At 39.0% G+C, this 18,234-nt stretch overlaps 1 protein-coding gene across 1 annotated transcript in view; it reads left to right on the top strand.

Moving 5' to 3' along the window:
* The window catches only part of LOC306993027 (partitioning defective 3 homolog), a gene marked incomplete at its 5' end in the record, with an annotated part of 169,959 nt that overhangs the window by 70,692 nt on the left and 81,033 nt on the right, over positions 1-18,234 (top strand). The window contains 2 exons of the mRNA XM_079602458.1: positions 5,963-6,088; positions 9,930-10,285. Coding sequence (XP_079458584.1) covers positions 5,963-6,088; positions 9,930-10,285 — 482 coding nt within the window. The remainder of the gene's footprint in view (positions 1-5,962; positions 6,089-9,929; positions 10,286-18,234) is intronic.

The raw sequence follows: 18,234 nt of genomic DNA on the forward strand, positions 1-18,234 counted from the left end.
AGGTCAGCTGTTGTAAGAATCACAAAATGAAAAAAGGAAGGTGCAAATAAATGAGAAAAGTGTTCAAATGCTGTAGATGACGACTATAAAGGGATTTTCGGAGAGCTTTTTATCAGCTATAAAAACACACAACCTTTTCAGGCCTAATTTGATGCTGGTATATAAAATGAATGTCAAGCCAAAAAGAACCAAAAATATTATGATGAGATTTAGTATTGGATTCATGATAAAGGGATAGTTTTAATAATAATTATCATCATTAAAAAAATATTTGAAATGCCCAATAACTAATATTCAGAACTTAGTTTAATTATTGATATGCTTGACATAACAATACCGGCAATGGACGTGATTTAATTTAATTTAATTTAATTTAATTTAATTTAATTTAATTTAATTTAATTTAATTTAATTTAATTTAATTTAATTTAATTTAATTTAATTTAATTTAATTTAATTTAATTTAATTATTTTTAATTTATATGATTTAATTGTATTACTTTATTTTAAAATTGTATTATTATATTAAAATGATATGTTATATTATCATCATAAAAAATATTTATGATATTATTTTATCATTTTATATTAATAGTAGGTTGTGAAATAATGCTTGAAATCTATTGTGACTGCACCTTACGAATTTAAACATGCTTATATTACAGTGACAATGCCACTTCTTTGTATGTTTAATTCACACTTATTAGTTTGTATCTTTTCATACATTACCATCTTTTCCCCCGCTCACATTCAGTAGCAATACATCCTTGTCGTCGTGTCCTTGTCTAAATCTCAGCGTTTTGTAAATGGTCACAGACGTGATATTTTAGTTAATGACTAATCAGAACTGTCAATTATACTCACCCAATCACAATGGCCCACTTCCACAGCAACACGTCTGTAATGACTTCATCAGCCTCGTGCGACGTGATTGGTGCGAGCTGTTGAATGTTCACTCATTAGCATCTTGATCGAGGGCACTGAGGTGACAGAGTGTGAGCTTCACAATGACCAGTGTCTTCTCTCTGCCATCAGCATGAGGCGTACGACATGTCAGCAGATGACACACACACAGAGTCTTGCGGAAACATGACTCCAGTAACGAGATCTCATCACATGACCAGTGTTCACGGCAAACAAGTCAGGGTCTAATTGCTCGCCATAAATGGATCCTGATTGCATTGTTATTCAATTAAAGGCAGTGGAGAAGAACAGGTGGTCTCCTTCTCGTGTAGTCTTCCGGGCCATCACTCAACAGACACTCTGGTTATGCTAGTGGACTGTACAAGTCTGGCATATACAAGCATATATATTCCAAATTATGTACATTTCTTTGATACCACATTGTCAAGTGCTCCAAACAGGACACTAAAGGAGATTATATTACATACAAAAGGTTTTACTTTAATGGGAAAATGCATACTTTTGAGTAAATAGTCTGTCAGTATCGAGATATAATAGTCTTGCATACTAATTAGGATTGATATAATGCACATTGGACACAGCTTTAAGGTTGAGGTTGTTGGACACACTAAGGGCCCCATTTTAATGATCTAAGCGCATGGTCTTACACCGTGTCCTAACCAGACGCGATGCGATAAAATCCAGCGACCAATAATTTTATCTGTCCACACTAGACGCGACTGCGAGATGCGTACAAATCAATCCAAACCCACAGCCAATCAGAACAGCGTGTGGGCGGAGTCTCGCGGTGAGTGCACAGCCAATCAGAACAGCGTGTGGGCGGAGTCTCGCGGCGAGTGCATAGCCAATCAGAACAGCGTGTGGGCGGAGTCTCGCGGCGAGTGCACAGCACCAGAGAGTAATCTTGACGGCACTTGCAAGAAAATGGATAAGTAGCTACATAATCAAATTCACAAATATTACACCATTTAAACATTATTCAAATACATAGGCTACTGAGTTACTAAAACAATCTTTGTCAAAGAATACACTTGTTTCTTACAGTTGAACGTTCTTGTTTTCCATTTGTTTCATTTCAAGATCTGAGGTGAATTCTCCATCGTTGCTTTTACAGCTACAAAGCTGGAGCACTAAATGATATTCAAAGTCACATGACACGCTTTTAACATTAAATAAAGCACATAAACAGTGCCTGAGATTATCATTGCCACACTTTGTGTTTGTGGTACCGTTTCTAAAATAGAATCATCACGTCGTCGGGTCGCGGCCGGTTAGGACAACAACTCTGATTGACATGGAAAAGAGGCATTTTATCGCGTGTCGCGGCGTCGCGTGTAGTTAGGACACGGTGTAAAGCGCAGGGCCCAAGTTCAGTTAGTGCATGTCCGAATCCACTTTTGCTAATTTAATGACGGAAAAAAATAGTCGGCGGTCCCGGCGCATGGTCTAAAAGGATTGTCCCTATTCTCTTAATGAGTAATGGTTGTTTTTTGGGATTTACGTGCGTTAAACCAATCAGAGTCTCATCTCGCATTCCCTTTAAATGCCAGTTGCGCTCGCGCCATGGCGGATTCGCAATTAACATGCGAGGTAAAAGTGCACAAGCAGACCATATACGGGACAAGCCGGATTCCACCATATCTTTATGTACACAATAATAATCTTTTACAGTGTAATCCTTTTATCTTGAATATTTGGCATGTTTGTGTGCTGCTGTGTGTCCCTCTGTGTTAGGGTTAGTGTACGCGCGTTATGGACCCGCCAATGGGCGCACATTACTAACGCGTTCTTTTAATAGCAAAAAAAATAATGTAATATAATATATAATAACAATATAAGTAAGGGTTAATGCCCGACGAGGTGTCCATTGTCAGGTATTAATGGACGACGGCGAGGCGTGAACCGTCCGACGCGCAGTGAACCATTAATACCTCGAAGGGCATTAACCCGCTTATATCATGTTCACTTGCCAAATAACACATTTTTAAAGCATTGGTTTATATTTTTATTAGTTTTACAATCGAAATCTAACGGTTTTAGAACTCCTTTACTAGGTGTCCTACATCACTTTTTAATGGACACCCTGCAGCCAATTAGAATCGAGTATTCACCCAGACCATGGTATAATGACTGATAACTACTAAATGACTGATGTTAAAATGACCATTTTGTCTAAACTCTAAATGAAAATAAAAGAAAAACACACATTTGTTCTTTTAAGTGCCACACGTGAGTTATATTGTATGAAGTATGAATAACTGATATTCATTTGGAGATTTGTTTTAATGTTATGGCTGAATGGCTGAAATTAAAATACTATTTTGTCTAAATAAATAAAACCAATGCTACATTTAAACAATATATGTTTAAAATGCTACAAGTGAATTTATGCATCACAACAATATCAAATACAGTACATAATACATATCAATTTTAAGATTTGCTAAACATTACATTAGTGTTATTATATTATTCATGTTTTTAAAGTTTAACTTTAAGTGAGCGCTGGATGGCAAATGTAATCTATAAAATAAGGGCAATGCTAATGCACAGTTAAATATCCACTTACAGATCAATGCATTTCTAATAGGATAATGAATGCATTAATGTTTTTCATTCACAGCTGTATCCTGTCGGCCATATTTGTTGCGTGTTTTGAGGTAATTTTCCGTGCTTGAAGTTTAGCGTGACCGCACCTTAACTCTCCTTTCTTAAGCGGATGAATAATGAGGCTGTACAGATTGTACATCAGTCCGGTGGGAGTTGAACTAATCCTCGCGCTTCCCCACAGCTGGTTTACATCCAGATTATGAAGACAAAGTGCAAGCTGTGTAATTACTTCACAAGACCACACCATAGACTCTCCACTCACTAATTACATCTTTCTAGTACAGAGTTTGTTCCTTTAAAGGAGGGTTTGATCTATGCATCCATCCATCCATCCATCCATCCATCCATCCATCCATCCATCCATCCATCCATCCATCCATCCATCCATCCATCCGTCCGTCTGTTTCTCCAGCTCATGCAATCAAAGTTATTACGCCATATTTGTTCCTTCTCCCACATCACACACTCAGCTCAGGTTCTGCTGTGTGTGCATCTATTCCCTGTCTTCTGCGATCGGCACACACACATCCATGCTTCCTAAACGTATTAATGTATTGTTTTAGTAAAAGTTTGGTGTTGAAGATCGCTGATGCAACAGACTCCGGCCTTGAGGAAAGAGTTTGAAAACTTTGTTCATATCAAAATCTCCTCTGCACTTTTTTTCTTTTTTAAACCCATCCGATGCGATGATTATATCTCAGGGTTTGTAGATTTGGGAATCTGAAACCACTGCGAGTCTGAGAACGGTGCCAGAAAATCCATATGGCCAAAGTGGGCTTATGTTCAAAAAGTCATTTTTTGATGTATTGAGTTGAAAGAGAGCCGCTAGGAACAGCAAACTTTTCAAAAGTTCAAGATCAATGGGATGTGTATTCTTTTTTACTGTTTTTTTTGTTTTGTTTTACTTTTTTCTTTGATAAATGTGACCGCTCCATCTATTTGTTTAAATCCTTTTTGAATTTGACATAAATATTATGTTCATATCTGTCTAATCTTGTCATGAAAGGATGCAGTGGACACACAGTTTTCTTTTTTTAATATAGAATTGTGGTGTTGTGACTTGCATTTGCATATTATGACATATGATTACCATAGTTTCCACAAAACAAAATAAATAACTCAGTTATTTTCAATACAGTATGAAATTATTTTTATTATTAATAATAATTTGTTGTGATACTGTGCTGTAGTAACAAATATTTTAATAACAATAGTTACTAATTGTTAATCCTTTATCTAAATATTGTGTAATTTAAGAATACTTCTACTAATAAGGTAACACTTTATGGTTACACTTTATTTTAAGGTGTCATTGTTACAGTGTAATTATACATTTAAGTGCTGATTAATATTAATGAACTACATGTACTTGCTATAGGGTTATGATAAGATAATGGGGCTGATTTTGGGCCGATATTCCCCCTTCCGACAGGCCTAGCTATGTCCCGATTATCTTGATGGTTCTACAGATTATTTTATCAGATTTTCCCGTGGTGTGAAGTGTGTTATGAGTGATTTTGTGAGATTTCACATGTTCACAGTCGAGACTCTGGTTGAAAATCTTTTCGTGTGTGTGTGCTGTCTTTGTCACATCATGGCACACCCCACACACACACACACTATAGGAGCAAAACGGATAAATCTAGGATTTTTTGTCCTCATGTTTGTGGTCTATCACATTTTGAAAATCGTATAAGATGTAAAAAATATTTTGGTGTGTGTGTGTACCCAGCATTAGGGTTTTTGTTTGCATACAATTATGCATAATGTACTGTTATTACTACGGTAAGTACATGTAATAATAACAAGGACACTGTAAAATAAAGTGTTACCCACTTTCACTTATACACTTTTATTTTTGTTACACGTTACATGTAGTTTATATAGTAATATTATACATTTTGCATAATTACATGCAACTAACCCTCAACCAAACCTAATCTCAACCCTATAGTAAGTACATGTAGATACTTAATATAACTCAGTACCTAAATGCATAATAACTGTAACGAAGACACATTATAGTAAAGTGTAACTAATAATACATAAAGACACTGTTAGTTTGTAATAATGTAAAGAAGTAACTGTACATTCACTTGCATATACTTACCTCAGAAATAACTGTAATATAATCTGGGTTAAGCTTAGGTTCAAGGTTAGTTATTACCTAGCTATTGTAATTACTATAGTAAATGTGCATGGGGAACAGGACTGTCTACACAAGTAACAATGATTGAAGTAACTGGTATTTTTGCTGAAGCTGTGGTTACCGTAGTACATATTCGTAGCACTCTGAGCTACAGGGGTCTCTGGCTTCTCTAAATATGGCATGTCGAAGTGACTGCATGACTGTAATTGCTCTGTGTGTTCTCTGACAGTAATGTGTGGTGTGTCTGATCTGAGCTCGTGTGTGTGTGATATGTTCCAGGACTCTGGGTTTGTTAGTGAAGAGGTTGGAGAGAGGCGGGAAGGCGGAGCGGGAGTCTCTGTTCCAGGAGAACGACTGTATCGTCAGGATTAATAACGGAGACCTGCGCAACATCCGGTTTGAAGAGTAAGCCTCTCTCTGGAGGACGAGAGAACGTCTTCACCTCTCGCTTCTCTCACAGCTCTGCTTTATCCCTTCAACCTCTCTGTCCTTTTCACACTTTCATGAGCTTTCAGTCTTCCTCTGAGCTTTCAAAGTCTCCTCAGTCTGGCCGTCGACCTTCACCGTGTGCTTTCATCTCATCTCTCGCTAACCACACTAACACAAGCATCTCTGTTCAAAGCTGCCAGAAGTTGTCAGTGGGATCAGTCGGAACAATAGAGGTTACTGAGAGGTTTATTATAACAGTTCCTTGATTTCCCTGATGATACTGTTATACTGACTGATACTGTAACTTAACAGTAACTCAAAAAACCCTCAGTCCAACATTTCTGTTTTGTGAAATTAACCTGAAAAAACTTTCTGAAATTATTAAATATATGATATATTGCATATATATATATATACACGACTACCCACATTCAGACATCAACAATATTGGAAAAATAAAATAAAAACATTCTACAATATATAAAAACTAAGACTTTTTTATATATATATTATAATTTAATTTAAATATTTTATTTTATTTTTGTTGTTATTTTATTTATTTATTTACACACAATTTCAGCCGAATTCACAAACGCTGCATGCACACTTTTTTTGTTTTACTTGGTACAGCAAGCAAACACCCTAGCAACACCCTAGAGACTAGACTGTGGACTCCTAACCTCTCAGTGTTAAATGCAATACCCCAGTAACACCCTAACAACCATCTTGATACACCCTAGCAACCAACTAAAAAGTAAAGTACAAGAAAAATTGCACAAAAAAGCACAAAAAAAAAAAATACACTTTATTTTAACCTGCAAAAACTTTCTGAAATTATTGAATATACGATATATTGAATATATATATACACACGACTACCCACATTCGGACATCAACAGCATTGGAAAATAAAATAAAAACCTTCAAACAATATATCAAAGCTAAGACTTTTTTAAATATATTTTTATTTTATTTTAATTTATTTATCTATCTATCTAGGACCCATTGACAATATTAATTCGCTACTTTTGCACCGAAAGCAGAACTGTTGGCGATCATATGCAACAGTTTTGATTTATTTTTGTACTGGGGAGAAAGTTTTTACTTCTGAATTTACTAGTGGGCTTGATCACTTCACTAATAATTGCGCACAATATTTTACACACAATTTCAGCCGAATTCACAACAGCTGCATGCACACTTTTTCTTCTTTTTTTTACTTGGGACAGCAAGCAAACACCCTAGCAACACCATAGAGACTAGACTGTGGACTTTTTTTCAGTTGTAAATGCAATACCCCAGTAACACCCTAACAACCAACTTGCTATACCCTAGCAACCAACTAGAAAGTAAAGTGCAAGAAAAATTGCACTTAAAAAAAAAGCACTACTCAGCAGAAAATTAAAAAAATACACTTTATTTTAAGGTGTCCTTGTTACAGTATAATTACAGTATACATTTATACATTATTTATGCATGAATTAACAACATTCACTTACTATAGGATTAGGGTTTTGGATTAGGTTATAGTTGTTATTATAACTTTATGTACCAAACACACCATAAAATAAAGTGTTATCAAATGCAGTTGAGTTATTGTTGTCCATCTTCTCAGTGGCGTAAAGTAAGGCAGATTATGATGAACGGATATGAATATTGCTTGAAGAAAAGTGTTCTTGCTTCCACATCTCTCATCACGAGCTTCCTCTGGCCCGGTCTCGGCTCTCGGTCTGGTCCAGATGATCACACTCGGAGAACAGGAGAACGCCCCCTGAAAGAGGAGAAACTGGACCGGGGTCGACACAGGGCGCTGAAAGGGCACAGCTGCGGGATAATTCATATCTAATCTAAAACTCATTTACATACATCATTCAGTCCGCTTACACAAACTCAACACCACCAGTTAATTTCCCCAGTGTCCCACAGCATTATAATGTTTTAATTGCTTGGCTATATTTTTGCGTGAGATCCAGTCAGGACCTTCTATATGGTTGAGCCTAACGCAAACCCAACGGGGTCAGCCAGTTCTCCAGGATTAAACACACATTCTGCATTACATACACACATCAGGGCCGTAGTGTGTGTGTAATACATGTTAAGATATTGCAGCCTTTTGTTCTTCGTGTATTGCCGTTCCCCAGGGCGTCCGACTCGTGGATTCGATACGCTAGTCATCCGTAAACACACTTCGGTTTATGCTTCCGCGTACATGCGCTCGTAACGCCGATCCGCAAGAGACTAACGTTTTAATCTCCGCTGTCGCCGGTTCCTCTCACACACACGAGCAGCCAGATGCTGGAATCACACACATGAGCAATACTTTCTTTATCTCTCTCTCTTGATTGTGCTCCATGTGGAGTTATAATTCATAACGATATTCTAATCTTATTGGATTGTTTGCATGGGTAAATATTTATCAGCGGTTGATCTAACTCAATGTAATGATGCGTTGATGGAGTCATTTATTATTCAATCAGACAGAGTGAGTTTGGTGATTATCCGCGTGTCACAGCTCCGCTCGTCTGCTACACACACACACACACACACACACACACACACACACCGCTCGCTTTGGAGGCGGGTCGGGACACATTTGCATAAAAATAGATGGGCGTCCCTAAAGTGAGACGCGACTTGCTCTCGAGATGCCGAGATTGATCTAATGAAGAGTTTATTGAGATGGAAATAACTCGCTGCGATGCTTCTTATGTCGACGGAGTAAACAGAAACACACACGACTGCCGAGCTCGTATTCCTCTGCTATTTCCTGCGCTTCTCGTTGGGTTTGAGTTTCCCGTGTCAAACAATCTATATGCAAAATAGTGAAATTAACCTGTGATATCGATGTGCTTGTCTTATATTGGTTTGGGGTTAGTAAACCAAAAAAAAAAAAAAAGTGGCGGAAGTGACTAAAGACTTTTATATAGTTGCAAAAGATAATTTTTCAAATAAATGCTGTTCTTTTGAACTTTTTATTCATTACAATACGAAACAGCACAACCGTTTACAACATTAATAATAATCATAAATGTTTCCTGAGCATCAAATCATCATATTATACTGATTTCTGAAGGATCATGTGACACTGAAGACTGGAGTAATGATGCTGGAAACTCAGCTTTGATCACAAGAATAAATTACACTTTACTGTATATTCACATAGAAAACAGCTCTTCTAAATTGTAATAATATTTCACAATTTTACAGCTTTACTGTATCTCTAATCAAAGCAATGCATCATTGATGAGCATTAAAATATAGCAAATGCACTAATTTCATGACTCTTATGTTGCTTTTTTGAGTGACATTTTTTTTTATTCCTTTAATAAAAATAACCCCATTCTGTGACTCATTGCAATTTAATACATTTTATAAAAAATAATACGCATCAGTTACTTCTAAAGCACTCCATCATAACATGATCTGTTATTTCTGTCTTTTTTGACTTATCCAGGTTATAGGGCTCTTGAGTGTCCCTATCTGCCCGTGTCGTGTACGTCTGTCAGTTATTGTCCTCCATGTGCCACACTTATGAAAACAGATCCTGCTTTCCTGCCTCTAATACGTTTCCCTGCTTCCTCCCCAAGGCTTTGCGATTATGGAAATGGCAGATAATGTGAATTAACCTTGTTTCCAACTGTACTAGTACAATTAGCCAGCGATTAAGCAAGGCAACCCTTCGACCTCTCCATGTGCTCTGCTTTTAACAATTCCAGTACTTAGGATGAGCCTGTTCAGTAATCGACAAAGAGATACATCCTTACTGAGACGTGTGTGTGTGTGTGTGTGTGTGTGTGTGTGTTGTTCTCTTCCACAGGGCCCAGAATTTGTTCCGACAGGCAATGCGTTCTCCATTCATCCTGTTCCATGTAGTTCCAGCGGCGAAGAAAGCCCAGTACGAGCTGCTGGCTCAGAATGAACTGGGCCTTCAGACTGGTTCTGGTTCTGGTTCTGGAGACAGGGGTAGTCTATTGGGAGGAGGCATGGACCACAGCCCGCGGAGAATGTCCAAAGCGGATTCGACCCGGAGCTATCCCACGTTACCACACACCGTGAACTCTTCCAACACGAGCCTGACAGGCCCGGTCCAAACCTCCAGGCCCACCAGCGCCACTTCCTCCGTGGGATACTCCAAAAAGATCGGCCGCAAGTTTAACGTCCAGCTGAGGAAAGGTACGGTCATCATATATCTCATCATACGCATCATTCACAGCGCGTCAAGGTAAACTGCCTTTCTTATGCGGACATGGACCTGGTTTTGGAAATATCCTGCTGTCTGGTGTAGGTCCAGATGGAGTTAGTAGACTTTCAAATCAGAATGAATTTAAACGTGGGAAAACGGTTCTTATTGCTAGTAGAAAGCAACATCAAATTTAACCAAAATATTTACTATTTAAACGAGCACCGAGTGAAACAGAACTTAGAATAGGAAAGAATAGCATGTGTTCCAGTTTTGTGGAAATCTACAGATTTTCTGTGGTTGCAGATTATGTTCCTTTTCATATTTGCTCTAGGTTAGAATATCTACAAATTCCCTGAAACAAGATATGTTTACTTGAGAAGAAGAACGGCATAATATACTAAGACTTGTTTTAATGAATTGTTTCGATAATACACATCTTTTCTTACTCCTATCCATCCATTCTTCCACTTCCATCCATCCATCCATCCATCCATCCATCCATCCATCCATCCATCCATCCATCCATCCATCCATCCATCCATCCATCCATCTATCCTTCCATCCATCCATCCATCCATCCATCCATCCATCCATCCATCTTTCTACTTCCATCCATCCATCCTTCCACTTCCATCCATCCATCCATCCATCCATCCATCCATCCATCATCCATCCATCCATCCTTCCACATCCATCCATCCATCCATCCATCCATCCATCCATCCATCCATCCATCCATCCATTAATCCATCCACTTCCATCCATCCATCATCCATCCATCCATCCATCCATCCATCCATCTATCCTTCCATCCATCCATCCATCCATCCATCCATCCATCCTTCTACTTCCATCCATCCATCCTTCCACTTCCATCCATCCATCCATCCATCTATCCATCCATCCATCCATCCATCCATCCATCCATCCATCCATCCATCCATGATCCATCCATCCATCCATCCATCATCCATCCATCATCCATCCATCCATCCATCCATCCATCCATCCATCCATCTATCCATCCATCCATCCATCCATCCATCCATCCATCCATCCATCCATCCATCCATCCATCCATCATCCATCCTTCCACATCCATCCATCCATCCATCCATCCATCCATCCATCCATCCATCCATCAATCCTTCCTTCCACTTCCCCTTCCACTTCCACTTCCACTTTCACTTTCACTTCCATCTCCATCCATCCATCCTTCTACTTCCATCCATCAATCCGTCCACTTCCATCCATCCATCCATCCATCCTTCTACTTCCATCCATCCATCCGTCCACTTCCATCCATCCATCCATCCTTCTACTTCCATCCATCCATCCTTCCACTTCCATCCATCCATCCATCCACTTCCATCCATCCTATTTTGTTACGTTATTGTGCTTGTTGTCATCTGTTGACGTTGTACAAGCAGAATGTGGCGGTTGGTCGGTGTGATATTAGTCCCGCCCCTCCTCCACTGTGATTGGACGGTTGGGTAAAAAGTGACAGTGATTTTACCCAAAGTTGAACATTCTCCAACTCTCGGCAACCTGTAAAAAACACTCAGCGAGTTTACGCTACGCTCATGACGTTTTAAAAACGCGGCGCTCCCATTGAAAACAATTGAAAAAATACACCATCCGCATCAAAAAATGCTTAAAGGCCTAAAGGTGTTTTTTGGGGTTCAGGTCTCACAAGTTCTTCCACACCTGACGTGGAAAACCCTTTCTACAACGACCTCGATTTGTGCACAGGAATATTGTTTAAACAAACTGTTGGAACACATTTATAAGTGTGCAATTCTCTAGAATGTCATTGTATGGCGTCGCATTAAGTTTGAACTGGAATAATAAGTCATTAAATTGTATGCCAGTATCCAGATGCATATGCAAACAATACACTCCCCTGAGACGTCTTTTAATCTTTTTTCATTGAAACGCCCTTGAAAAAAAGAAAATAACATGCGATATGTGTTTTTAATTTATTTGTTTGCTTGTTTTCCTCTGAAGTTGCCTCTATTTTCTGCAGTTTTAATAGCTGATGATATCTGTGTGAACGGTGGTGTATCTTTTCTGCTGTAGTGACTAGCTTTGTGTAACTAATGCAGTTAGTACTTCAAAGGACTCTATCTGCAATTGTCAGGAAGTGTGTGTACAGACTCACACACGGGTCCAAATCCCATTTGTTCTGCACGGCAGCTGCATCTCAGCGTTTCACACCGCAGGAGAACTAGAAATGTCTATCAGAGATACGACAAACACAGCACAAACACACGCATATTTATGCAGAAACTCACACACACACACACACACACACACACCGACGTCTGAGGAATATCTATTACTGCTTAGGCAGCAGCGCTTCTGATCTCTACTAGCGGCGGCTTTTGAGAAGAAAATTCTCGAACGTCAAGCCAGAAAAGTTTCTCTTCCTCTGATGTTGTTTTCCCTCCTCTCTTTGTCACCATGTCCTCATTTCAGCGATGTCGTAATCACACACTCCAGCTTGTGTAAATGAAAGAGCAAAAAGAGCTTTCTTTGTCACCGGGCTTGTCGTATCCGCATCTATTAGGTTGGCGCAGCAGGAGAAGAGAGCGGTAAAGACACAATTAAATCCTGACAACAAATGGGCCGGGCTTCAGCGCAGTGTGAATATCCAGTGTGAATATCCAGTGTGAATATCCAGTGTGAATATCCAGTGTGAATATCCAGTGTGAATATCCAGTGTGAATATCCAGTGTGTCGGGCCAACGCCACGCTAGCCTTTCCTTGAAGAGACGAGCGCGGGTCAAACGGGAGTTTTTAGCTGGAGTTGTGAGCCTGTCCAATGTCTGTTGGGTGTTACTCAAGAGCAGTGTGTGTGTGTGTGTGTGTGTGTATAGGCCTGTTGGACTGTAATATACGGGTTCCAAAAGCCTGACTGTCCTCACAGTATCGGGATGCATCCTAGTTAGCTTAGCCCTTGTGAAAAATAAGTACACTTTAACACATTTTATTGCAGAAATAATATACTTTACATGAGTGCGAACTGTTTTTAGACACTTAATTAAATTTATATTAAATACAGTTTATTAAGAGCATTTCTTGACCCACTTGAGTAGGACTCCAGTACATCTTTATATGTAATGTCATAATTCTATTGTTTATTGAAATAATGTTAAATTGTGCTGAATATACACTCTAAAAAATGCTGGGTTGTTTCAACCCAATTTTGGGTTAAATATGAACAAACCCAAACGTTGTGTTAAAAATGTAATTAAAAATGTAACCCAACCGCTGGGTTTGTCCATATTTGACCCAATATTGGGTTGAAACAACCCAGCATTTTTTGATAAGCATTTATCCTAAACTAAGACACACTTTAATGGAATTTCTATTGAAACTTGTTGGTCATGTATTTGAATGTATTTGTAATGACGAAGTTGCAATTTGGTACATTTGAAATATATAAATTTTTCAACATAAAAATTAATTATACTGTAATCATGCACTTTAGTGTGTTGGTCAATACATACACTAAAAAAATGGTGGGTTGTTTCAACCCAAATTTGGGTCAAATATGGATGAACCCAACCGTTGGGTTAACAATTTTGCTTTGCAACCTCTGTTTTACTATTTCATATTTGAGTCTGATACTGTTTTGCTGCTCCGGTTTTAAGGTTGCTCTTAGCTTTGCTGCTTTTATTTGTCAAGTCAAGTCATCTTCATTTATATAGCACTGTTAACAATGTAGATTGTTTCAAAGCGGCTTTACAGTGATAACAGAGATTGTTTTGTCTTTATAGCGGTTCTTGAATGAAGATATTTTCCAGCTAAAGTTAGTTTTGATTGATTCACTTCCGTCGCAACGATCATTCGTTTTTAAATTAGGGGCCGCTAAGACGACACCGTTCGCTCTACACACTTTAAACGCCAACCTGTGAGAAACGCTGATGGCGCTCACGTGCGCATCAAGAATTTGTATTTTATGTGTTGTTATGCAGGTAATATTTATCTGGTTGTTCTGTAAAGCACTTTGGTCAACCTAGTGATTGTTGTAAACGTGCTATACTGTATACATAAAGTGAACTTGAACTTGATAGTATGTAAATGGCACACAGCCCTGAATCACAGGCTTCTCTGGACAACACTTGCCTAAGAGCCCTGAATCCAAACATGAACACCACTCTCTACTATCTTCACCTTCTCCCCCTGAGATAGAGAGAGAGAGAGAGAGAGAGAGAGAGAGAGAGGGGGGGGGGAGGGAGAGAGAGAGAGGGCATGGTGCCCGCTGGCTCGTCTGGCTCTGGTGCAGCAGATGTTGAGCACTGGCACGAGTGCTGGACTGAGCTCGGGGACTGGCTTTGAGAAGGGCTTGTTACGGGCTAAATGCAGCACGCTCTGTGGGAGCTTTCAACTCTTACCAGCACATGCTCTGACAAACACCAAAGGCTTGCTCTCGGCCCGGGACGTCACCTGGAAGCTGAGATGTGTACAGCAACTCTCTGGTTTTTGGAAATATTGACCCTTGTAGAAGCCGTTTAATCTGCCCGAGCTCCACCGGATTGACTTCAGCACTTCTGCGCCGGCCGAGAGATTTATTTGCTCTGGGCACTTTACCACCACCAAATAAAAAACACTAAGAGATTTATGAAAAACAATGTTGTCTTTATATCACATTCGAGTTTTATTCAGTGACAGGTGCACTACTGGAGTAAAATAATACATCTAATGTTGATTAAACTCAAAGTTCATTCTGCTGAAGGGTATCTAGTGGTTTATGGCTCACTCAAAATCTGTTTTTATAGGTATTTTTAAACGCATCACTAAACATTATTTTATATAAATAATTTTCTACTATATTTTTTAATTTTCTACTATAATTATTCACTATAAATTTTTATTTTATGCCCACATCTCTCTGTTTTGAGGTATTTCCCAAGCATTTTCCAACTTTTTCTCACCGTGTTTGTTCCTAGGTTACAGATTAACCAGGTTACCATAATTTCTTAAAACATTTTTTAGAAATGTTTTCTTTACAGCCGTCATAATGACAACGTTTTTTTTTTCCAAAACTCTGCAAGGGCTGATAAATATCTCCAATGCCCCTATAATAATATTTGTAATAATATTAATTATTATTATTATTATTATTATATAAATATTTTTTAGGTTTAAGGGGATGATCTTAAACAGTTACTCTTAAGATACATTTTCAGAACTAAGTTTTATATTGTTTTAACAATATTCATATTCGTATTTTAATGGAAAATAAGACAAATATGATTTTTTTTTCCCGCCATGTGGATATGAGGTTCAGCTTTTCTCCCACATCAACGGCACTCATTTAAGAGTCTTGCTCCTTCTTCCATTAGTACATTTGTCTTTTTTGTTATGATAATCTTAAAATAGTATTTTAAGAGGTCTAAGACCACACCATCCTCTCTCATTTGTCACGTATTCCCTCTTTCTCTCTCAACCCCTGTTAAATTAATGGATTGTCGAGAACATTTTCCTAATTTTTTCCTCAAGCTGTAATTTTCGGTCCTGCCTTACATTGGCCGTATGCTTGATTTGAACCCTCCTTTTTTAATGAAGATTCAAGACTTTGGCACAGTAAAGTAGACGGCATTCTTTATTTTCTTCCTCTCACATAATCAACAAAAAACCCTGAATGGAGACCTAACCACATCCGTGATTAATTAGTGTTGGGCTATTAGTGTTCCATCTCTGTAATTACTTGATTGTAAGCCGTTAACTACTGAATGTCCTAATGGCCGCGAGTTTGATTCTAGTAATTATCCTAAAGGAGGCATCAGGTGGCGTTTGATAGCCTTGCTGGACTGTTATTGACTCTGGCTTCGGTTCTCCCGGCTGTGGCCGTGTGTCTTGGAACATTTAGCCCGGCACCATAACAAACATAAAACCATTTAGAGACCGGTGCAGCCACTGACCCCAGACCAGTAACACTTGGACAGGCTTGTTGCACACACACACACACACACACACACACACACACACACACACACACACACACACACACACACACACACACACACACACACACACACACACACACACACACACACACACACACACACACACACACACACACACACACACACACACACACTCATACACTCTCACAGACACTCTAACTCTCACACACACTTACACAAAAAAAAAAAAAATTGTCTTTAAAAAACAACCAAAATGGCTTGTACAATAGATGTGAATTGGGAACATTTTTGGAGTAATTAAAATAAATGTGCTTATACTTTAATAAAATCATTCACATTTGCACTTCAATTACAACTTTTGCTTTATTTGAGCTTTAAAGTTATCATTGTATGGCTTATGGCATTAAGATGTTGTAAAATTGCTCAAATCTGTGTGGAGAAATCTTTCGCCCCCATGCAAAATCCCTGATCATGAGGATTACTATTAAAATGTTTGGATTTCTCCCGCAAAAACAACAGCCACTGTCAGGACAAACAGTTCGTTATATTTCCACCTGAGTGTGGTTCTGCAGATTACAAACCGTTCTCGGCCCGGATTTATCATGGTTAGCCAACTTTGTCCCGAGTCGTAAGCATGTGTCCCGCATTTCAATTATGTTTGTATTATTACAGATAAGACATATAATACTAAATAAATGCAGTTTCTGTTTAAAAATCCATTAGTACAGCTGACATGTTAGAGCGGGGGAATAACCAACCAACGCTTTCGTAGAGAGGGATTTTTCCGCTGAAGATGACTGGGACTCGTTAAATATATCAACGTCAGCCAGGACGTCTTCTAGACTTGCACTGGATGAGAACACCAGTGAGTGTTAGAACTAGAGTTTTATACATTGATTGGCCACGGCTGCTTTATAAGGTGTGTTCACGCCATGTCCTAATTACTATTCTAACTTTCATGTGATCGTAGAACTTGTAATTACAACTTTAGACTCGTAATTTTCAGATAGCTAGCCTACGACTTGTACCATGTGACCACTGTACCACTCGACTTCACATTGGGGCGGCAGTGGCTCAGTGGTTCATGTAGGTTGTCTACAAACCGGAAGTGTCGAGGTGTCCATGAGCAAAACACCTAACCCCAGCTGCTCCCGACGAGCTGGATGGCGCCTTGCATGGCTGACACCGCCGTCAGTGTGTGATTGAGTAATTGTGAGGCAATATGTAAAGCGCTTTGGTGGCCATGGGTCTGTTAAAGCACTTTATAAATGCAGTCCATTTACCATGTACATGCATTTTGAATGATCAAAAATGACGCCAGTGACTGGCAACTTTTTTCAAAAAACGCTGGCGGGGAAAAGAGTTAAATGCGACCCCACCTTAAGTGCCTCATTCCAACCCCACTTTTTCAATAAATGGTCAAAATAAATGTGTGGTAATTAATATTATGCTACAAGTGTTTTTGATTGAGCTTAACTCGCATTGATCCCGGAATACTCCATCTAACCTCTTGAAACATTTCCTTTTTTTCGGAGCCAGCCATGAACATGACATATCCCAGTTATTATACAAGCGAGCGAGACAGTCCTGAGGGCTACACATGTGTCTCCAGATAAAAATATGTGTGCCCTCCTCCGGCCTATCAGTCTCTCTATCTCCCCCACTGCCTTTTCTTTTACCATTACAGCCGTTGTTCAAATGATAAGGTCAACCTTACTGATCCCTCTGTGTCCTGACCATTACTCTTTTCTCTCCGCTTCTCCTACATCTGCCTATTCGTATTCATTCGGCACTCCCAAAAAGGTCATTTTGTGGACAGGGAGCAAATTGCTGTGCATACCCTGCGTCTGAGCCCCTAACTACATTTTCCAGGATTTAGTAACGTCTGTGGCGAGCTGTAAAGCTCAATTTGCCTGATGCATGTGCACATCAAGACCCTTCAAAGCTGCGTTTGGAGCGAGTTGGCCCTCTTGTCAGTAAGCGAAGGCAAATGCATGCATTCT

Source organism: Phoxinus phoxinus, assembly GCF_949152265.1.
Source record: "Phoxinus phoxinus genome assembly, chromosome: 24".
NCBI lineage: Eukaryota > Metazoa > Chordata > Actinopteri > Cypriniformes > Leuciscidae > Phoxinus > Phoxinus phoxinus.